The sequence below is a fragment of the Dasypus novemcinctus genome, chromosome 17 (genome assembly GCF_030445035.2).
Source record: "Dasypus novemcinctus isolate mDasNov1 chromosome 17, mDasNov1.1.hap2, whole genome shotgun sequence".
Taxonomy (NCBI): Eukaryota; Metazoa; Chordata; class Mammalia; order Cingulata; family Dasypodidae; genus Dasypus; species Dasypus novemcinctus.
In genome coordinates this window covers 84866860-84891473 of record NC_080689.1, presented here as the reverse complement: position 1 = coordinate 84891473, position 24614 = coordinate 84866860, and the positions used below count along the sequence as shown (strand labels likewise).

The following is a 24614-nucleotide window of genomic DNA, read 5'->3' as shown; positions in this document are numbered from 1 at the left end:
GTATTTTACATGACAGTAGCTAATTGATATATCAACATCTTTTAAATTGCTATTCATTGTTAAGCCACAATCTCCTCTCCACACCTGATTTATTTTTTATCCTAAAACCCAAAAACAGCATAGTGTATATTTTTCATATGTGGTTTTTTCTCATCAACTACAATGATAGGAGGGATTTTTGCAACTGACAGAGGAACCAGTCAATAAATGTTTCTTGAGTGAATGAAAGACATGGATTTAATGATTAAAATACCTCTCATTACTAAGAGTAAGAGCAGTTATGTGTGTCAGAGAGTTTGGTGTATTATCCTCTGGTGTGATGAGACATTTGGTGAAACTAAATTTCATCCACCAAAATATTTGTAAAGAAACTTCAGAAATAATACTAGAATATCTGGAGTATTCCCCCAGCACACTGAGAATAATGTGTTAATTAAAGTTTATCCAGGGAACCTGATGTGGCTCTACTGATAGAGCATCCGCCTACCACTTAGGAGGGAAAGGGTTCAAACCCAGGGCCTCCTGGCCCGTGGGGTGAGCTGGCCCATGCACAGTGCTGATGGGCAAAAGGAGTGTCAAGCCACGCAGGGGTGTCCACCATGTAGGGGAGCCCAATGTGCAAGGAGTACACCCCAAAAAGAGAGCCACCCCATGTGAAAAAATCACAACCTGGAGAGCTGATGCAGCAAGATGATTCAAAAAATGAGACAGATTGCTGGTGCCACCGATAAGAATACAAGTGAACACAGAAAAATACACAGGGAATAGATGCAGAGAGCAAACAACGGGGCTGGGGGAGTGAAAGGAGAGAAATAAATAAAAGAATAATAAATAAACTTAATTCAAATTATTCAGGTTACAGCAGACTTAAGAACCATGAATTCCTTCAGGGCCAGAGGATGGTAAGAGAGAAAGTTGACAATTGGTGAAAGAGTTCACGAGGAAAGTTCTCACACCTTTCTAGAAGGTTAAAGCTGAAGAATTAGAGTTGCCATGAAAGAATGAGAATTGCTGAAAGAGATGGAGAAAAGAAAAAGGGCTTTACAAAAGGAGGCAGACTTTCAGTTATTCTATAAATATTTGGATATAGACTGTTCTAGTTAGCCAGGCTGAAATGGGTTGGCTTCCACAAGAGATATTTATTAACTTATAAGATTACAATTTTGAGTTAAGGAAATTGTCTAAATCAAGGCATCATCAGGCAATGCTTTCTCCCCAGAGACCAGCTGCCAGTGATGCTAGAATCCTCTATCAAATGGCAAGACACATGGAGATATCTGCTTGTTTCTTCTGTAACTTCCAGGTTTCATTGCTTCAGATTCTTGCTGCCATGGATTTCTCCTTCTTTGTCTGGATCTCATTCTCTTATAAAAGACTCAAGTATAGGGACTGAGACCCACAGTGATCCAGGCATGAACTGAAGTAACCTACTCAAATGATTCAACCTACAATAGGTTACACCTGCAGAAAAGATTCACCTTAAGATCCTACTTTACTGAGGTCCACAGTGCTTCACACTATCAAACATACATATATTCTATTTCTATTATTTTTTCTTTTTTAAACAGATGGAGCATACAACATTAAGTAATATTGTAAAGAATAAAATTATGTATGTGCCATTTCAAATTATGGGAATAAGATGAAGTAAACCCAGATCTTATAACAATATAGAAAACATTTAATTTTTGGCATTTTATGGCTCAACGATTTTATAAAAGAACTATAGAAATAGCGGGACAATCCCAGGAATATAAAGCTCACTGGAAAATTTTATATCCAAGCTAAAATCAACATACCTCATTGGCTGAGCATCATCCCTTATAACCTAAACATTCTTCAATGAGTATAGTATATTAAGGCACCCACAATTACTATTTGATGGCAATAAGAAATGAAAATAGTTATCTAAATAAAAAAACAAGGTAGAGTAGCAAATCAAATCATCTTTTGTGACACTGAAGAGAAAGGCTTGGATGGCAAAGTGTCCAGGGAAGTAAAGCGTAAGGGAGGAAAATGACCTTCCATAGGAGAATTTTTGAATATGAAGGATCAAGGTTTTTATCTTGGGAAGGTGCAGAGTTGGAGGATGATGCGGGAGAAGGAAGAAGATGGAAGGGATAAGGAAAGAAGATGGTGAATTTTTAAACACTTAGGAGAAATAATGAATAGAGAATCAATTCTTCTGGGTGTAAAGTTTAAAAGACCATAGGCTAGAGGGTCATTTTATCTGGCCCAGTGGAAAAAAGATTTCTATGGTATAGTTCCCCAAAGAGTGTCGTTTCTCAGACTGATGAAGGAAGCAAACATATTCAAGTCTATATGAAGAGGAAGCAGCTGGTGCTGCAAGACTCACTGCTCTACAGCCCTGGGGGAGGAGGTTTGTGTTCGAGGTTGAAGCACTGTGGGAGGAGAGCTGTAATACTGCTGACAGTAATAATCTCCCAGATCTTCAGGCTGGAATCTACTGATGGTGAGAGTGAAATCTGTCCCAGACCCACTGCCACTGAATCGATCAGGGACTCCAGATTGACGATTGGATGCATCATAGATGAGCAGTTTAGGAGCCTGTCCTGGTTTCTGCTGGTACCAGTTTAAGTATTTGCTAACACTCTGACTGGCCTTGCACTTGAGGGTGACGGTCTCTCCTGCCGGTGCAGCCACAGAGCCTGGAGTCTGGGTCATCACGATGTCCCCACTGGCACCTGCAACCAGAAAAGAACATAGATCATACATTCAACCACAAATGTATAAAATATGTACCTAAATGTAGGTTTTCTTATTTTTCGTATATATTCAGATCTGCTTTGGATGAAATGGTTTGCTCACTCTGCATGTTAAAACAATTCTCCAGCTTTATAAAGATAGTGCTCTTCTAAACCTATTACCTGAGGCCCAGAACATCAGCAGGATGAGCAGTTGGGAATGTGACATCATCTTGCTCACCCGAGTGATGTACTCAGGCGTCATTTCCAGGGAAACTGCATTAATAGAGCTCTGAGCAGACAACGAATTCCCTGAGGAGCATATGCAAATCAATAGAGAGTATAAAGGCAAATGTACCTGTTCAGTGAGTTGTAAAGATAAATAAGAGATGGAGATAAAAATACCATGACCAGAGGAAATGTAACTACACGCCAGCAAAAGGCAAGATATCAACTTAACAACTCAACTTTCAACACCATTCAGCACAATTCAGAAAATGAAATATTTTATACGCAATTGTACTCTTTCAAATCAACTGCACCCATCTTGAAACAAAAGGAATTTGTAATAAAATACATGCATCTGTAAGTGTAATATCAGAACTTAGTTAAATATTATAAATATGGTGCCAAAACCTAGGTAGAATATACTCATATCATTGGATAGATTAAGATGTAGTGCACATATTGTGTATCTATCTCAGTCTATTCTAAATTTTAACATCCCAAAAGAACCTCACTTAATACGTCCAAAACAGGTCCTCTATATTGCCCTTAACACAATATTACTCCCAGAAAGGAGTTACCAATATTTACAAGTCACCCTTAGGACTATCCTTTAAGTCAACCACTTTCAAAAATCACTAATGTAAGGACTAGCACACCTGAAGTGTAACACCTCCACCTAGTGGTAGTAGGTAAAATGGCTTCAGCTCCCAAGTTCAGATAGAGCATTTCTTCATTTACTCCTGCACAAACTAATGATTCTTTTTGAATTATGCAAATAACAATGTCACGAACACTTCTAGGCATAGGATATTAAATTATGAACAAGTAGAACGATTCGTTTTACTGGGAGGTTACACAGTAAACAAGTAAAATTTCTGCAGCCATTACTAACCTGCTTCTTTGAGATTTCCTCCTCTGAGCTAAGATGTTACTCAGGAAAGCTAGGGCCATGTGAACCTGGTCCATTTCAGGATCAACCCTCTGCATGAACAGTCAGAGGTAAGAGAAAATTTAGGACACTTTAACAATTATGTAGATAAAAAATTCTGCCACTATCATGAGTATAACTTTTCCTGCAGACTTTTTCCAAAGCTCCTGAGGTTTTCCATGATGTAGAATGTCCCAAGGCATGTATTGTTCTAATTCTAATTAATAAGTTCATTTTCTGTAGTTTGTCTCCTTATGAGCACTTTACCTTAGGAGAGGGTCCCCTCCAGCATTCAGGAATGGTGCTGCACATACCCACATCATCAGGGAAGGCATTTCTTCTCATCTACAATCCACCTGTTCTTAGACCACAAAATATCTGTGTTAAGAAGATGTTAATAATTAATTCAGGTTTGTTCTTTAAGCCCATGTATTTTTTCCTCCTCTTCCATGAGGTTGCATTTAATATACATTCTTAAGTTTACTTATTTTGCTTGAATTTCTACTCCTTAATTGATAGGTTTCCTACATCAGTGCAATATAATTTCCTTCCCATTCTTATACACATTCAAAAATTTAAAGTCACCATGGATGACAGGATGATAAAACAGGATGTGTCATGCAGGGTAACTGGCCCAGAGGGGTCCACGTAAAATGTGGAGTAAGGAAATATTGTCTTCAAGTAGGGGAGAGTTGACCTAATGCATGAATAGAGGAGGGGGCTGTCCTTCAAAGCCCAGGGAAGAGCACTTCAGAAAATGAACAGGATTGGGAAAAGATGGGCTGGATATTTAATAAAGACTAAAGAAACAGAGCATGAAAGCAGAACGGGCATGATCCAAGAGGAAAATTAATTCGATGAAAGGTTGAGGCTTAGGTTATGTACTATGAGAATCCATGGAAAAAGAGTTAGAATTAATTTTTCATTTTAGCAGGTACTTCTGGGTCATTTCACAAGCAATAACACTCCGAAGATGCAGATACAATGGATGTCACTAATGCTTCAGTGCAGCTGGGAAACTAGCTTTTCTATCATCTTCTTTCATGAAGTCATATAATGATTTTAAAAAGTGAAATTTTCCAAATGCCCTCCCAATGCCAAAGATCCAATTTAAGCCCAATCAGTCTTTGGGAAATGATTTAAAAAGAACACATTGTATTAAGTAGAGTTCTAAAAAAGCCTGGGGACTCCTGCCCCCAGTATATACACACCTTCTCTCAATTGTTGAAACATTATTCAGGTGCTGCTGTGAAGTGATTTTGCAGATATCCTTAAAGCTGTTGATTTTAAGATGGGGAGTCCGTTAAATCTTGCTCTACTAGTCAGAGAGAAAGAGCTCAGAGAAATTCATAAATAATTGGTATTTGAAATGGAAGATTACATCTGAGGTTGATTGTGGAGTTCCAGGGACCATGTGGCAAGGAATGTGGGCAGGCTCTAGGAGGAGAGAGCTGACAGCCAGCAAGGACATGGGATCTCAGCACTGCCACCTGAGGAACTGCATCTGCCAAACCCCATGAGCTTGGAAGAGAACTCTGTGCTCTGGACAGAACGCAGCCCTATTTAACCATGTAGGAACCTGAGAAGAGAATCATCAACACTGGACCCAGACTCCTGATATACAAAACTCTGACCTAATAAATTGTTTATTAGTTATGAAATGAGAGAAAAGTGATATGTGTGTGTGTATTAAAATGAACCACATGATAAAAGGGAAGTCAGAAATCCAGATACAAGAGTTATCATTCCATTTAGCTCATGGTTGAATGATGCTGACACATGTCTCTTCTCATGAAATGTGCTGTTTTTTATGCCACTTTTACTCACAGATGTTTTCCTGATGTGTTACCACATCCACAGGGTCAGAGCTAAATACTGTGCTATGAAAATACAGGTAAGAGCAGAACCAGCTTTGAAGGTGGCCAGGATCTCTCCACTCTGCTTCCATGGCCATGTTCTCTGACAACTGAAGAAATTCTAGACAGGGCTGTTGGTAAGAGGGCAGTGAACTGGGGACATCCCAGGTAGACCTGAACCAAGCTGCTGTCTTCACATTTGCTTAAACCCTGGAGAGCTTCAGATTCCTAATGTGAATGATTCCTTCCTTCTACATGAGACAAAATGGAAATGTTGCATTTTGTCTTGATCTAAGCGATAAACTGTCTTATGCTTCCATTTATTTAGAGTTTACAATTCTACATGTTTTATTTAATTTTGTATACTCCTGTTGTTCAAGTGACCAAAAAAACTTAATTAATTATAGATAAAATCAAATTAGCAAGTGTATTTTCTGGGCTCAGCTCTACCTTCCCCATGAACTTACCAGGGGTCAATAAAGCCAAGTGTTGCAGACATGAAATCAGGCTGATCGATATATGAGGCAAAGTTCACATGCAGCCAGATCTAACATGCTTCAGGGTTCTCAAAAAATTCTACATTATCTATGGAATTCTTTTCCCCCAATATAGATACAGGACCCCAGTGAATGTGCTCAATGAGTTTGGGCATGAATGGATGAAAGGAATGTGTTAGCAAATTCATAACATGAAGGCAACATTAATCTTTAAACTTGAAATGATGAGGCTTGTTGCCAAATGCATACAATACTGATGTACAGAATAAAATATGATGCTGTTCCCTTAAGATGGGAACAATGCATTAGCAGTGCCCAAGACATTTTTCAGTAAAGGTCACACAATATTCCTGCAACAGATTCATGGAAACCAAATGCATGTGGTGACCTGGATTGGAACATAGAAGGGGCACAGGATAAGAGTAAAAAATTAGATATATCTGAATAAAGTCAGGAGTATAGTTCTAAATTTGTACCAATGTAAATCTTTTAGTTTGACCAATGTACTGTGATTATATAAGAATTTAACATTAGGGAGAAATGGGACAGCTCTGGACAGCTTCTACAACTTATATATGAATCTAAAATTATTCAAAAATAAAAAAGTGTTTAACAAAATACGAGGAGAGAGATCTCAGTATAGCTGAGTGAACATTGTATTTAACTAAGTGAGGTCTGAAATGATGAAGTCATGTAAGATAATCCTATTCTAAAGCCAGACCCCATCTGCAGTGACATTAAAATGCTTGCTCCAGACATTCAGCATCTCCCATGACAAGTGAGAGTTGCACAACTTGAAATAGTGACTTTTTGACTCCTGATTTTCCTCACCTCATTGGATCCTTTGTTCCAAACCTACTTTAGGTATACTCTTCAACCAAGGTATGTGTCCCAAGGGTAAGCAAAAAGTTTTTCACAGGGGTTCATGGCCAAGAATAAGTTTAATGATATACATTTCTAGATCTGTGTATTCTGCTCAGATTCTTTCTTAAATTGGATCTTTCCAAGAACTGTCAAGTTGTGCTTCTGATTCTCCTTTCCCACCTCATGTGCACAATCACCCTTAACGTCTTTAATAAGAGAAGTGGACAGTCACTCATCTTACCATAAACATTTCCGTAGGATCCAAAAAGATATACAGCAAGAAATGCAGGGATTTTTCAGAGATCCACGTGCACCAACATACAGAAAGTGAATGACTCTAGAAACTGGCAAATCTCCTGTGGTGACAAATATTTCACTCCCAAAAAACTGAAGGAAGATCTACTTGAATTGTTACACCAAATACTCCAACTTGCAATCAGGAAATTTCAAAATTCATCGCTTGAGTCCACCTTGTTTATTCTTGTCTCTTCTGTATTTTAATAACAACCTGTTTGAAAACTTTCTATTCACTAATTGGATCTAGTTAAACCGTACAAGCTGGAATTTCCCACTTTTTTGAATAAAGGGATTAGATTCCCGACTAATTTTGAATATAATTTCAGAAAAATTTACATGGTTTCTTTGTAAAATGTTCATTAACATAGAAAGCACTTTGGTTACTTTATGCATTTAAACAAAGGCTCAAAATTTTTTGGAAATTAACCTATAATTAGCCAAGAGAGAAGGTGTGGAATGGATTATTTTGTTTTAATTCAATATCAAATTGTCTAGGTCCCTATTCAATTACTCTGTGTGTGCATATGTGTACAGATATGTGTGCTTAGACATATATATTTTTTAATATATATGTATTATACTATTTATGTAAAAAAACATTTGTAAATTTCAATCACTATAATTTCTCTTTGGGTGAATAGAACAACACAGGTTTCTTGGATCAAAGTATGAAGAATTTTCTACCAAGATCAAATAAAAGAAAATCTCATCATCTTTGCATTCTTAAATTGGAAAGAAATTTATTCTTAACACCACATTTTGCTTTGCAGAAATTTGTCCTATCATATCCACACACAGGTAGATCTGTTTCCTTCAGTATTAGTTTTTATTTAATTTACAATAGTGTTAATAAGAGGGGACATTGGGCCTCCAGCAGAATTAATTTTTTTAAATTGTTTTTGTAAAAATATTACATTAAAAAAATGTGAGGTCCCATTCGACCCCACCATCCCCACCGCACCCCTCCCCCCCCCCCCCCCCCAGCAACACTCACTCCCATCATCATGACACATCCATTGCATTTGGTAAGTACATCTCTGGGTATCTCTGCACCTCATGGTCATTGGTCCACATCATGGCCCACACTCTCCCCCATTCCATCCAGTGAGCCCTGGGAGGATTTACAATGTCCGGTGATTGCCCCTGAAGCACCATCCAGGGCAACTCCAAGTCCCAAAGGCGCCTCCACATCTCATCTCTTCCTGCCATTCCCCATACCCATCAGCCGCCATGTTCACTTTTCCCACTCCATTGCCACCTTTTCTCTGAGGTCCTTGGATTGGTTGTGTCCGTTGCACCTCTATGTCAAGAGGAGGCTCAGATTCCACATGGATACTGGATGCAATCCTCCTGCTTTCAGTTGTAGGCACTCTAGGCTCCATGGTGTGGTGGTTGCCCTTCTTCAACTCCATCTTAGCTGAGTGAGGTGAGTCCAATAATTCAGATTGTAGGAGCTGGAGTCTGTTGAGGCTCAGGGCCTGGCTATCATATTGTCAGTAAAAAGATTCAATCCCCTAAATATATCTTAAACCCCAATACCAACTACAATTCCAGTAAAGTAGCATGATAGTCTTATGAAAAGAGATCCCCTCTGGGTCCAGTTTCATCACGCAGAAACAGCAGCTCCATAGAAGGGCCATCTGACATGGCAGTGAACCCTATCTGCCATGACCGTAGAACCCGTGGGTCCCTTTAGCCCTCAAAGGAACCAATACCTGGGGATTGTATCTACTTTATCTGCCTCTTAGACTCTGCTCAGTTGTGCATAAGGGAAATCCTTCTGACAGCCTCCAGACTCTTTTTTTTTTTTTAGAGACTCATAGCCATATAAACTCATTTCTCCTTTCCAATGCCCCCTTACATTAGATCAAACAGCATTTTAAAGTCATATTATTCTATGTAGACAGGGATATTCTACTGATCCGCATCGAACCTTCAATTCAAGGTCATTTTCCAGTTGCATTATCAGTTGTTAGTTGATAGTGATCCCTCGGTGCCAGGGAGGCTCATCCCCAGGTGTCATGTCCCACGCTGGGGGGAAGGCATTGCATTTAGATGCTGAGTTAGGCTTCGAGACTGGCCACATTTGAGTAACATGAAGGCCAGGAGGAAATTCCCAGGCACAGTTCCAGCAGAATTAATTTTAAGAACCTTTTTCACTCCCCTTCCCCACGGAATTGATGCTCACAGAGAACCTCAGAATGTGAAATTAGGTCTCTGCAGATGGAGTTAGTTAAATTAAGATGAGGCCATCCTGGAATAGGGGACCCGATCCAGGGGCTGGTGTCTTTCTAAGGAGGGGACGTGGAGACTCGAGCCACGGAGGAGGGCGGTGTGAAGACGGGCAGAGAGGCAGGGGCCCCCACGCCAGGCACCGCCCAAGACTGGAGCCCCTGGGCAGGGAGGGGCTCTCCTCGCAGCCTCGAAGGGCCCTGCAATGATGACACCAGGATTTTGGGCCCCGGCATCCAGAACTTTGAAGAAGATGCCCTTGGCTTTGCTGGTGCACTAGTGCAGGTGTCCACGCTGTCCAGGTGCAGCCCACGCCCACCAGAGGCAGTGCACATGCACTGGCCACAGCGGCGCCAGGTGCCAGCCAGGGACAGTCCCAGAAGTACCTGCCTGTGAAAAAGGCTCCCCCAATTCGAGGCCACTGTGACAGAGTCACTGTCACACCTGAGGAGCACATCCTAAGAATGGGATGCTGGATCTCTTCTCTCGGGTCCCCCAGGAGGGGAGGTTTATCCAGTGGTGCACTGGGGACATGAACTCCCGCACGCCCCGCAGCTGCCAGGTGCACACTTCATCCTTCTGGGGAGCCCGGAGCGCAGGGGGCGCCCACCGGCTCTTAATGGTGTGGCCGCATGTTGGACTGCGGGGCCTCGATGTGGTCCAGCCCAATGCCGTGGTCAAACTTGATGACTGCCACCAAGAGCTCATTCATCTAGAAAGATAGTAAAAATATGATGAAAAGTGAAATCAGTATTGGAACTAAACTATTTTCTAATGGAAGCATCTGAGGAAAGAGACATCATTGAACTGTTTGCAAAACCATTCTTTTTCTATTGGAGGGAAAAAAGGTCACTTTATATTTCATACTTGCACAAAAAGCACATGGAATTAAAGATAAGCAAAATTAATTTAGAAGAACCCCCATTTGATCTAATTGAAATCTCACATGTCAGAGATACTTAAATACATCCTCAGCAGATACATGTGGTAAATTGGTGTTAGGAATAGTGTTATTAAAATAAAAGTTTCCCTGAGATACATATGCTAGTATTCTGTCACTGATGTGTGTTCTGGTTTCAATGAGGTTAGCACTCACACCATACTGTAAATTTCAACAAACCTTTAGTGCAAGTTATACTTTTATTATCTTCTACTCTTTGTAAAAAGGATCATTGAGATCTTCCTCGTGGCTCAAATGTGGCCTTTCTCTAAGTCAAACTAAACATGTAAATTCATTACCTACCTTCAATGGAGGAAACGGCTCACAGGGATGAGCCTCCCTGGCAGTGAGGGATTACTGCTGAGCACCAACTAGCAATGCAACTGGAAAAAGACCTCAGCAAAAAGGGGGAAAGACTAAAATGAATTTATGTGGTTAAGAGACTTAAAAGTGAGGTGGAGGTCATTCCAGAGGTTATGCTTATGCACATTGCCACAAGATCTCATTGACAGCCCAAGTAAATATTGCCTTAAATAGCAGGGCACCTGAGGACCCTGAAGTCATCCAGACACTAGAAGCAGGACAAGCAGCTCAGCAGTTTGGTGCCCTGCCACTGAGCCCTACTTTGGAACTTATACTCCCCGGTGTGACAGAGATGGATTCAGTTTCCCTAAACATGGCTCTTCTATTTGAACCTAGAGTTAGTAATAGTGTTGATAACTGTAAGCCCAAGAGACAAATCTTTGGGCTGTCCATGTGCCAGTTGTAACTGTTTATCTCAACAGTTACCAACACCTACTTTCAAGGTTATTGGACTCACCCAGGACAACTGACAAGGAGATGATGATGGACAATGAACATTTCAAGGAACAAAGAGAGTCTGCACCTGCAAGCAAGATAGTCCCATCCATCTGCTCCATGGGCTCTAATCCCACTGAAAATTGGAGGGAGAATGGGCATAACCTTCCAAGAATCCTCAGGATTGGATAATGAATAATGGACTAGAGTAGACTTACTGGTATGCCACTATAGACGTAGTTCTAGCGATTAAAGAAATTTTCTCATAGATATGGAGGCACTGGACACAGGAGTTTCTGAAAGGAGGGAGGGGGAAAAACAGCTGTCCTATGTGGGCAGTTTTGGGATGTAGGAATCATCCTGAATGACATTGTAAAGACAGATACGTGGCATTGTATATCTTGTCATAATCTACAAAATTGTGCAGGAGATAGTATAAACTACAGTGTAAACTAAAATCCATGCCAAGTGGCAGTGTTCCCAAATGTGTTCATTAATGATAAAAAATGAACCACAAAAAATGAAGGATGTTGTTAATATGGGAAAATGTGGAAAGGATCAGGAGCAATATTTTTACATAACATTTATGCAATACAAATATTTTTAAAAGTTTTTAAAGTACAAAAAAGAAATGAACCCATTTTAAAAAAGAAAAATATTCATTAATTTTTGATTTTTAGCATTCATTTTTCTTTATTTATTGCTGCCTAAAAGGTTTTTGAGAACAAAAGGCTGGAGGGAAACAATAAAATAGTTAATATGGACCCCAGACACTGAACGACAGAGCAACTTTAGCAAGAGGATTTACATTGTCCTTTATTACTTCCATGGCAGGAATCCTGTGTCTCTCATCCAGCAAATATTGTACATTTGATTAACCTATAAGTTCCCATGTTTGCCACTATTTACACCAAGTCGAACTTGGCATCTTCGTGCATCAAGGTGGACAGCACAGACCCAGTAGTGTACCCAAGAGAATGGGGGTTTTGAGGTGCATCAAATATTTCATGTAACATCTTCTGAGACTAGATGGAGTTAGTTTTCCCAAGATGATAAGGAAATGGTGAGGAACACAAGAATGGTTGATACAGGTCTCTCTCAGACTTAACCACAAGGTAGATACAGCTCTGTTCTCTGCACTGGGATTTCATTTACTAAGACCAGAACTTAAGCTAGAAGCAAAAACATAAACTAAAATCAAAATGATTTTTTCAACTGTACCTATTAATGACTCTTTCTAGGCAACAAAAAATCTGGAACAAATGTTCAAATGCAAAGTACACTACAACAATTCATATAAAGAGATTTTTTTAGCCATTCTTGAAGAGAGAATGTTGAGGAATAGACAAAAGAACTCAATATCTGAAAGTTGACCAATTACATAATCAACTAAGATCATCTCGGCATCTCAAATTAGCTGAATATCAGAATCAGGAGTCAAAATGATTGGAAGTATGAATCTTGAGCGACATTTGGCCAACCATTCAGACTTGCCAGAACTGGAGTTCAGGAATCTGTTCTGAGCAAAGTAACCAAATTTATAGCCTGTCTGCACAAGTCCATGAATGGGCATTTAGAAACTAATCCTGCAACCTATAAGCTGTCCCAGTGGCATCAAGGACAAAATTAAATGTTTTTAGGAAGATTTTATGAAGATTGAGATAAATAGAGCATAACATGATCATCTTTATATTTATCTTAAATGCAAAGAAATGACAACCTGGCTAAGGATTGAAAAAATGTAGATGTGATTCTGAAATTAAAGATCAATTTCTGACTTTATCGTGATCTTGGCAAAAAGCAGGAATGTGCAGAGTATTCAATAGAAGAACAGACAAAAAATAGGTTACATCAGAAACTAGAGGATTATGAGATGTGAGGATATATTTTTATTATCATAAAGACACAGGACACAATACACTGAGAAGGAAAAGGCACCTATAGACTCTGAAAATGAAGACAGTGCCCAAATGTGGTCTTAGTGCCAGGCAATGCTCACATATTTTATATGTATAGACTCACTGAGCCTCACAACAATGCTAAAAATAAAAATAAAACAATTTGTATATACTTGTACCACAGAGTAGTAAAGTAGCTTCAATTTCTGGGACTAGGAAGTGCCAGAACTATAAACATAAACATCATACTTTAGGGATCAAATTCATAGAGAAATCTGTACTCGTTTATTGGTAGACATATTTACAAAATAGGGTGGTGGATAGTAGGATTATGAAAGAAAGAGATGATTGCCCATCTTTTGTGTCTTGCTTTCTTTTTTTTTTAAATCAATTTTATGGATATATATCGATAAAGCATGAATCCATCCAAAGTGTACAAACATATCTGGTATAAATTACATTTAGCATGATTTTTGCATATTTTTCATGGATCCAAACACTCTACTGAAATTGTTTATTAACTCTAGCTAGGAATAAATATTCATAACCATTGTAGACTTCATTTCTGTAACTGGTCACACAGCAAAGTACATATTCATCACTACATTCTTCCACTACCTATTCCGTGTTCCCTTCATCCTCACCCAGCACCTCAGTTGGCAGTGTTTCTTTGCCTGATGGGATGACTCAAGCCTTCATTCCTGAAGATTCTGGGCCATTGATAGTCATGCCTAGGTTGACTTGTTGCAGTTTTCCATTAACTGTAGTCACAGAGCACAGTAATACTAGGAGGTGCCCTAGGTCATCTGCATCCCAGACAAACTCTTCCTTACCACCATTGTGTACTAGCAGTCCTTTTCCTCTTGATAGGATCAATCACCCCAGCCAACACCATAATTCACTTCTTTCTCTTTTGATTCAGAGGCACGAAAAGACCAAAGTGGGGAGGCTACAGTCTTACCATCAAGATCAATGGAATCGTATTTGTGTTTCCTGGTGGAAACACTCCTCCTTTTGGGACAAAGACCTGAAGACCAGTTGAGCTTAAGGTTGCAGGGAAGGAAACAAAAACTTTCCTGGTGGATTCCTGGGGTAATAGTGAGTGGTGCCACTTGCATTTCTACCCCTTGATTCTAGGATTGTGAATTCCAGCTAGGGGAGAAATAGCACTGTAGAGTGAATGCTGGTTTACAGCATATGAAGCTTCCTGGAAAGCATCGCCCCAGTCCTGCAGGTACTGTCACCTATGTGACAAGCTAAGTGAGCCTTCTTAGGCCCAATACACTGAGATGGAAGAACCCTGTACTTTGTTGGGTTTATCTCTCATTCTCTCTCATCCAAAAGTCAGGTTATTCATTAAGAGCCATTATTGTAACGCTAGTACACAGAAGAGTACCAGGCCTGTAGGGGATTGCCACTAGTATTTGTTTAATAAGTATGTGAACAAAAAGATAAATAAATAAATGATATAAATCAATTGTGCCAACTTTACTTACAAGTAAAACAGAATTCTAAGCAATAAATTGATTAAGTTTAGATTTTTTTTTGCTATTTCATAAATTAGCAGAAATGAAAAGAGGTTAGCATAGCCATAATATTCAAGGAGAAATAAATTTTGATAAAGAATAATCCTGCCAAATATGAAAAATATTTTATGGATTAGTACTCTTGAATGCAAGCAACAGAAATGGAGTTGGTTTTGCTAAGCAAAAATGAAAGTATGAAATGAATATTGTGTGGCTTACAGATCTGATTACAAGTTGGGGCAGCATAGGAAATGTGTTGCAAGTTAGATGGCATTAACACAGTCTGGGACATCACAAAAAGGGAAAGACATGATCCTGCTCCTATTCCATCATGGCAGAGGATTCAGTCTGAAATATTTTAGACTCAGAAATGCATATTAGAAAAATTACTACATGTTATGCCCAAATTGTGAGAATCTAGCAACTGTAAAAAATTGTTAAATGCAATTACTGTTTTCCAACTTAGTGTTATTAGAGAAACCAAGACAAGATATGACCTCTTCCCATATATAAGTAAGGAGAAATAGAACCAGCAAGATGGTGGCAAGTAAAGAGCTCCAAGAGTCAGCTCGTTCTACAGGGCAGTTAGTAACCCCCCAGAGCTATCTAAAGCACCTGTCTGCTGGCACCAGGAGACAAAAAGGTCATCCTGCAACATTGTTGAAAGATTGGATGGAGGATACTACCCATCTGCAGAGAATATTTGTAATTAGGGCACTCCACATCCCAGAACATGGTGCCCATCTTCCACTGGCTACACAAGCTGCCTAAGGAGTAATTCCATGCCTAAAATTGGAAGCTTCACTTCCAAAAAAGGGGAAGGAAGAGATGGTTGGGCACCAACTTAAGATACTGATTTTTAAATGCAGTGGGCTATATTATAATCCTAAGAAGAGCTAAAGTTTGAACCTGCCCAAGTCAGAAAGAGGCCAGTAACACCATTTTAACTCCACCTTTGGCATAAGGGGAAGCAACAATGACTGAAAATCACGGTGCTGGTGAGGACCAGCTTCTTTCCATCCTGACCAAATTGCAGTTCTGGCATAAGCCCCATCCCCACCTCTGGCAGGGACGTAGCTGGAAAGGCATGCACCAGCCTATCCAGGAAAATATAGACCACACCAAAGAGGCGGGTGATCATCCTACTTGGGCACCACAGGCCACCTCAGCGGCTACCCTGTGACTGAAATTGGAAGTTCCATTTCCTAAGAACAGGAGAGGAAGAGACAATTGACCACTGATTTCAGCTACTGATTAATAAATTTGGCTAGATAAAGTATAATTCTAAAAATAGCTAAAACTTTAAAATGTCTAAGTCAGAAAGTGATTGGTAGTCACCATTTTGACTACACACACAGCATGAGGACAAGCAAGGTCACTGAAACTCACCATGCTTGTAGGGACAGGTATCTTTCACCCAGGTGGGCCTGCAGCCCAAGCCTAGGCTTCAGCCCCATCTCTAGCAGGGAGGAAGCTGTTGTGCCCTGCAACTGCCTTTCCAGGTAAATGAAGGTGCACATTTCACAAACAGAAGAGTATGATATGTACAGGGGCAACTGCAGTCACCTTGGACCTGTAACGCATAAATTGCTCTCCATACCGGTAGCTCCATCCCAGCACCAGGAAGGGGAGAAAGGCACTTGAAGCTTCGTAAGTCTCTCTGGGCAACCACAATCTAGAACTACACACTTGGATTATTACACACAGCTGTAGCTGTGTCCAAACACCTGGCAAGAAGAAATGTGGAAGAAATTTCATCAGTCCCTGGGGCACTGAGGGCAGCTTGAGCCTCCATAGCTCACAACACCAACTGCATCCTTAGTTCCTACTACACAATCAGCAAGGGAGAAAGGGCAAGAAAGCCCTAAACTAAAGAGCAATACTGCACCCTGAATGAATACTCTAGTAAGCCTGACATCAAGGCACCAAAAACTTTTAAATCCACACCAAGAACCAGGAAGATATGACCCAGTTAAAAGAGCAAGATAGGCCTCCAGATGGCATAAAGGAGTTGAAACAACTAATCATAGATGTTCAAAGTAATTTCCTTAATAAATTCATTGAGATGGCTAAAGAGAATAAGGATATTAAGAAGACATTGGATGAGCACAAAGAAGAATTTGAAAGCAGACATAGAAAAATAGATTTTATTGGAACAAAAAACACAATAAATAAAAGAATAAAATTTAAAATACACTGGAGCCATATAATAGCAGATTTGAGGAAGCAGAAGAAAGCACTGGAAAGCTTGAAGAAATTGCCTCTGAAAGTGAACAAACAAAAGAACAGATGAAGAAACGAAGGGAAAAAATTGAACAACATCTCAGGGAAATAAATGACAACAAGAGATGTGCAAACACATGTCCATAGGTGTCCCAGAAGGAGAAGAGAAGGGGAAAAGGTCAGAAGGAATATTTGAAGACATAATGGTAGAAAATATCCAACCTTATTGAAGGACGTAGATTTCCATATCAAGAAGCACAACATACTCCCATCCAAAGAAACGGAGTTTGTAACCAAGAGACCAGCATTGCAGGAAATAATAAAGGGTGTGCTATGACCTGAAAACAATAGACTGGAGAAAGAGGTCTGGAAAAGCATAAAGAAATGAAGATTATATCAATAAAAGTATCAGAAGAGTGGTGAAAATAATATAAGACAGAAAAAAATATTCAGGAATAAACTTAATCAAAGATGTAAAGCACTTGTACCCAGAAAAATACAACTAATCATTAAAAGAAATCAGAAAGATCTAAATAATTGGAAGAATATTCCATGCTCAGAGTTTAGAAGACCAAATATTCTTAAGAAGTCAATTCTACTCAAATTGATATGCAGATTCAATACAATCCAGATAAAAATTCCACCAGAATTTCTAAATAAATGGAAAACATGATTACCAATTTTATGTGGAAGGATGAATGGTCCTGAATAGGTAGAAGCTTCTTAAAAAGAAATGCAAAGTTGGAGAACTCTCATTTCCAAACTTTAAATTGTATTACCTAGCAACCTTGGTAAAAACAGCATGCTACTGTCATTAAGACAGACACATAGACCAATGGAACCAAATAGATGGTTCAGAAACAGGCACATCAAAGGTCAAGAGATTTTTCACTAGCCTGTCAAAAGCACACAGCACTGGCAGAACAGTCCTTTCAACAAATGGTGCTTATAGAACTGGATAGCCATATCCAGAAGAAGGAAAGAGGATCCATATCTCACACCTTATCCAAAATTTAACTCAAAATGGATCAAAAACCTAAATATAAAAGCAAGAATCATATTGTTTCAAGAGGAAAATATAGGAAAATATCTTCAAGACCTGGTAATAGGTGGGGGTTTCTTAAAGGAGATAAGAAAATGACTGAAATTGGGCTACTGATGTTTAATTATGTCGAAGTTCTAATTAAATTTACTGTAAAAGTGTGGAAATGTAAAGAGTTGATCATAACACATTTAATAAGAGCTGGTTTATAAATTGGAATGTGGCTGAAAATGGTAGTCGAGGGAAACGGACTTGGCCCAGTGGTTAGGGCATCCACCTACCACATGGGAGGTCCGCAGTTCAAACCCTGGGCCTCCTTGACCCGTGTGGAGCTGGCCCATGCACAGTGCTGATGTGTGCAAGGAGTGCCCTGCCACGCAGGGGTGACCCCCGCGTAGCAGAGCCCCACGTGCAAGGAGTGCACCCGTGAGGAGAGCCGCCCAGTGCAAAAGAAAGTGCAGCCTGCCCAGGAATGGTGCCGCCCACACTTCCCGTGCCACTGACAACAACAGAAGCAGACAAAGAAATAAGATGCAGCAAATAGACACAGAGAACAGACAACCGGGGGGGGGGGGGGGGAGGGAATTAAATAAATAAATAAATCTTTTTTAAAAAATCCATTAAAAAAAATGGTAGTCAAGGGATGTAAATGACAATTGAAAGAAATCTAGGGAATAATCTAGGGAATAAATAGCAGAGTAAACCCACTGCTGTGGGCTGCTATTCTAAGTTAGCAACCCCATCTGTGAGCTGCTATTCTAAGTTAGCAACCCACGAGGACCCGGCGGGCTTCCACGGCTCGGCGGTGAGCCCCTAGGCCAGCGCGTAGGCCTAGGTTCTCCAGGCGTGGGGGACGCGCGGTAAAAACCACGGAGACAGCCTGTGAGAGTGAGCTAGTCCACTTTATTGCGGAAATACACTTGATTATATAAGGTCGGGTCAAGGGAGGGGTAGGAATTGGGGCGGGTTAGCTACGGGGCGGTAGTGGATAGGCGGAACTGTGCAGGCAGCTATGAAGTAGGCGGTGACTAAGAAAGGGGGCAGATTATGAGTTGGCTAAGTGGACGGGACTGGCGGGAAGGATAGCAACGGCTGGAAAAGGGAGATAACAAAGGCTAGGAGGAGGGGTGAAGGGAGGCAGCAACAACCCACAAGTGGATGAGAATTGTGGTTGATGTTACAGAGGCAAGAGTGTCCTTGGTGAGCTAGAGCAGGTATACATCATTATTACAGGGTGGTGGGAATGTGGAGAAGCATGGGAAAAATACAACTGGAGTGACTAATGGACTGTGGTTAATAGAAATAATGTAATATTCATGCATCTATGCCAAAGATGTGCTGTGCTAATAAGAGGGGAGTATGGAAAAGGTGTGCCAAATGTCTGCTAAGGACCTTGTAAGAATCTGATATACTTTCTCATATATCTAAAAAATATTCCTTCACGGTGTGTTGTGTTGATAGAGGGATGTTGTTTGGAAATTCTGCACATGTGCATGATTCTTTTGTAAGCTTACAACTTCTGTCATAAAAATATATTTTAAAAATAGTAATAGGGTGGGTTGAGGGAAAAAACACCAAATGTAAGATAACGACTATAGTTAGTAAGTTTTTGGTAATATTCTTTCATAATTTGTAACAAATATCTCAAAACAATGCAAGGTATTGGTGGTGGGTTGACACATGGGAGCCCTGTACGATGTTATGCATGTTTGCTATTAAGTTGCCAACTTGTACTATACATTTATTATTGATGCATGTTCATGTGTAAATGATATACAAATAATAATAATGTGGTTTGGGGAAAAGTACATTGGTTCAGTTAGCAATAATATTCTGAGGTTACTCTTGATTTGTTAGTTAAAAATGTTTCACAACAATGCAAGGTATTGTTGGTAGGTGTAGGTATGAGAGACCTCTATGATATTATGCATTTTTGACTTGTAAGTCCACAACTGTTACTCTACACTTATTGTTTACATATGTGTATTGATGACTGATATACTTCAATAAATTTAAATATATATGTATTCATATGTGTATGCATATACATGTGTGTGTGTGTGTGTGTGTGTGTATGGAGAGACCAGCTTACAAGGATTTAATCCCTAATACTATGCTCTGAGAATTTCACCATCATCTTCACTGGTTCATTGCAGGAACGTCCCTCAGCCAACATACATTTTGTATCAGTATTGTTGATCTGAGCCTCACAAATGGAGCCTTTTATCTGAAGTATATGGCCAGAGAAATAACAATTAATGATAAACTGAAAAGTACTCAGCTTATCATTAATCCTCTTCACCTGTGCTTTTATTACAGTTTTTACAAACTTGAAATTTTCCTAGTATATGATCCTCCTATTCAGGTAGATCCAAGATATTAAATGGGATATGACACAAATGCTACCAGCAACACAAGCTTCTCTGCCTAACACAGTTAGAGACTGTATTTTTGCTTGATTATTTTTCCTATCACGAGTTGAACAACATCTCTGCATCAGTCCCCTGTCATTTCCTCACAATATTAAGACTTTGATGAAATAATTCCTCCTCAGTGGAGACTTTCATGACTTTCCATGTCCCCAATTTTTTAACTCCTCCATGTTCCATGCTTATGACCATGGGTCTTTACAACTTCTCCTACAAAGAGGTAGAGGCCATTTGCTTTCCTCTTAAATGTGAGCCTGTTCTGGGAATTCCATTAATCAAAACAATGCAATAAGAAATTGCTCTGATTCTAGGTTTTCAAGAAACAAAAGGTTGCAAGATGATGACACCATCCCAGAACCTCAGACTCCTGCTCCTCTGTGTTTCAGATGAGAGAAGATGTGCAAACTTGAACATGGCATTTTCCTTCCAAGGTCATCCTCCTTCAGATATAAAACCCATCATATTAAAATAGGATATGAAATAAAAGGTGCTATCACCTATAAAGGTAAAATCAAATGAAAAAAAAAAAAAGAAAATTTCATTTTCCCTCACAAAGGAAGGTAGATACCTTTACTCTCCTTCCTTTCCTTAGCTCACCAACTTTAGAAAAATTAGATTATAAAAGAGTTCTATGTCCTTTTCAGAGGTATGTATATTTTTGTTTGTTTTTATTTTTTAATTTTTTTTAATTTTTCATTGGCTTTTGAAAAATGAAATATGGATCACAAAAAAATGTTACATTAAAAATTATAAGGGGTTCCCATATACCCCACACCCCAACCCACCCCACTCTTCAAAGGTATTTATTTTTAAAGGATAAATAGTTGCTTAACATACTGATCTTTTTTCCTTTATTAGACACTGCATATGTACTCTTGAGATTCTTGACACTTTGTTAGAAAATGTAGCAGCATTCACTAGGATGGGAATTTAATACTTTCTTTTTTAATTTTGTGGATCTCCACCCAATAAGATGACACCCTAGGACAAGATGAACCCATTCAAGACTTTAATATTCACATGAAACCATGAAACTTATTCTTGAAAGTCTGAAACTTAGTGGTTACCAAAGCTTCCAAGGGGACAGAGAGGGAAGAATAGGTACATAGTGCATATTTAGAACCCTGGCATTGTTCTGCATTACTTTTCAATGATGGATGCATTATGATACATTATGTCAAAACCCAAAAAATAGTGAAGTGCAAAGTGTAAACCATAATGGGGACCACTGTCCATGGAGAGTAGCAATACTTCAATATTTGTTCATCAATTGCAACAAATGGACCAGAGTCATGTCAGATATTATTAATAGGTTAAAATGTGAGAGGAGGGGGGTGGGATGTATAGGAAGCCCCTATATTTTCTATGTGATGTTTCTGTGACTAAAACCTTCTTTGAAAATAAAATAAAAAAACAAATAAGACACTGAGGGAACATACAGAAGAAATTATCAATATACATAAAAGATAGATCATACAGTGAAGAAAGATGCAATACAGACAAAATTTGGCTTTGCTTTTTTGGAGGTTTTGGATTACATAAAAGTTACATCGATGGCAGGGAAGGATAAGTGGTGCCATGATTGTGTAGTGCAAATTGTGTGGTCCAAGTATAAACCATAGTGTAAGCTATAGACCATGGTTAATAACAATGTTTCAATATCTGATCATCTTTTGCAACAAATGTACCACACTAATGAAAGATTGTTAATGGGGGAAAGTATGAGGGATGGGGTATATAGGAATCCCTCATATTTTTATGTAAATTTTAGGTAATATAAAACTTTTTAAAAATAGAAGGAATATCTTTCTCAATCACGTGGGAACCATCTCTTAGAAATGAATCATCAGGAAGATAATGCCCTTCTCTCCCATTTTCTGTGGAAGAATAGGTGGAAAACTTAAATGGACACCTGACTCCAAGTTGAGAAACTACCTTGTGCCATGAAAATATGAGAATTTTATGTTTCTTTTTTATGTTTCCTTGGAAAAAGGCAAAGCCTCAACTCCATTGCCAGATGAGTTTCAGATGAACTATTTGTGATTAATGGAGCTGTCAAGTCTTCTTACTAGAGAACCAGTTATAATTTACCTTGGAACATGTGTGCTGCGATCAGCTCAGCAATATGTAGGCTCAAAGGGAAGGTGACACAGAACTTAAGAAATCAAAGGACAGAGGGGAGTCACAAGAGAGGAGATAAAGATGGGACCACGGGACTCACAGCTTCTGGAACTGAGAGCCTCAACCCTAATTTCCACCTTATGTTTATTGGAAACCACTGAACAGCTGTTTGCTATCTGAACTGCAACATCATGGACAATAATAGGGAACAACTGCCACATCCACAACAATAGAACAGGTGCACCATTTCCAATAAAGACAAAGTTAACCTCTTTCCCAAGCATGCGTATAATGAGTTGTTTTCCTGCCAATGTCTAAAAAGTGATGTTTTGTTTTGTCTTTGCAAACTCTGTAAAGTATTATCTGGATGTGCTTCACTCTTCCATTTTAATTTATGAATCAAAAAATTTCCTTTCTCCTCTACCTTTTTGGAGTAGCTTCAAGATTGGCAGGATGTTTTGTTTTGAATTATATTTTCCCCAATTCTGATGACATGAATTGAATTAGCTGGAAACTTACTGAATTAAGCAGAAAATTTACAGGAATTGTGGGCATGTAGCAATCAGGGAAAGGACCCTGAATTGGGAAATGGACTTGGCCAGTGGTTAGGGCGTCCATCTACCAGACGGGAGATCTGCAGTTCAAACCCTGGGCCTCCTTGACCTGTGTGGAGCTGGCCCACATGCAGTGCTGATGCGTGCAAGGAGTGCCGCACCATGCAGGGGTGTCCCCCACATAGGGGAGCCCCACGCGTAAGGAGTGCACCCCGCAAGGAGTGCGCCCTGCAAGGAGAGCTGCCCAGCATGAAAGAAAGTGCAGCCTGCCTAGGAATGGCATCACCCATATGGAGAGCTGACACAACAAGATGACGCAACAAAAAGAGACACAGATTCCTGTGACGCTGACAACAGCAGAAGCGGATAAAGAAACAAGATGCAGCAAAATAGACACAGAGAAGAGACAACCGGGATGGAGGGGGAAGGGGTGAGAAATAAATAAATAAATAAATAAATAAACCTTAAAAAAAAAGACCCCTGAATTATAATGTATCCCTTTTAGATCTTCATAATTTTGGAATGCTAGGCATATAAAACACATGATTAAAAAGTCTGGGAAATACGTACTCTATAATCCCATGAGAAACAACATATGGTTAGCTAATTTGAAAGCCAGAATTTTCTCTGCTAGTATTTCTCTAAAAAGAGTACTGTATTTCTGTTATATTGGGCAAAGGCTTATGAGAAAACAGTATTGATGTTGCCTGACAATGATCCCTTGCTTTGAATAAATTAATATGTTTGTTGGGATCATAGGCCTCATCTCAAGCAAATAAATTACTGGGATGTATGTACTGTACATCATTTTAGAGGAAAGGAGAAAATCTTGTTGAAGGCTTAAGGACAAGATTGTGAAAATTGGAAGAGGAAATGTAAAAATAAAAGCCACTTTCTCTTTGAAGTGCCTTCCTTCTTTATTTTCCTTACTTGATAGGAGAAGGTGACTCTCTTGTTAGGGGCCAGTGTGGCTGGAGGTTTTAAATTGAAGCCTATGTTCATTTACCATTGGGAAAATCCCAGGACCATTAAAGATATACAAAATCTACTCTGCCTATGCTCTACAGATTGAACAAGAAATCCTGAATGACAGTCCATCTGTTTACACCATGGTTAGCTGAATAAATTAAGCCCACTGTTGAGATCTACTGTTCAGGACAAAAGATTCCTTTCAAAATATTACTGCACACTGACAACGCACTTGGTCACCCAAAGCTATGATGGAGTTGTACAATGAAATTCATATCATTTTCATGCCTGATAACCCAACATCCATTCTGCAGGCCATGGATTGAGAAGTCGTTTTGAATTCAGGTCTTTTATTTTAAAATATATTTTATAAGTTGCAGCTGCTATAGACATTGAGATTTCTTATGGATCTCAGCAATTAAATGGCAAAAATTGTGAAAATAATTCAACATTATAGATGACATTAAGTACATTTGTGATTCATGGGAGGAGTTCAAACTATCAAAA

The 24614-nt window shown here is 39.3% G+C and overlaps 1 gene segment (V, D, J or C); it reads right to left on the bottom strand.

Annotated features, from left to right (window-relative positions):
* Positions 1-2352: 2352 nt before the first annotated feature.
* Positions 2353-24614, bottom strand: part of LOC131273789 (immunoglobulin kappa variable 1-39-like) — a 43320-nt gene continuing 21058 nt past the window's right edge. Inside the window, 1 exon segment of the V gene segment in view lies at positions 2353-2705. Within this exon segment, the coding sequence occupies positions 2353-2705 (353 nt within the window).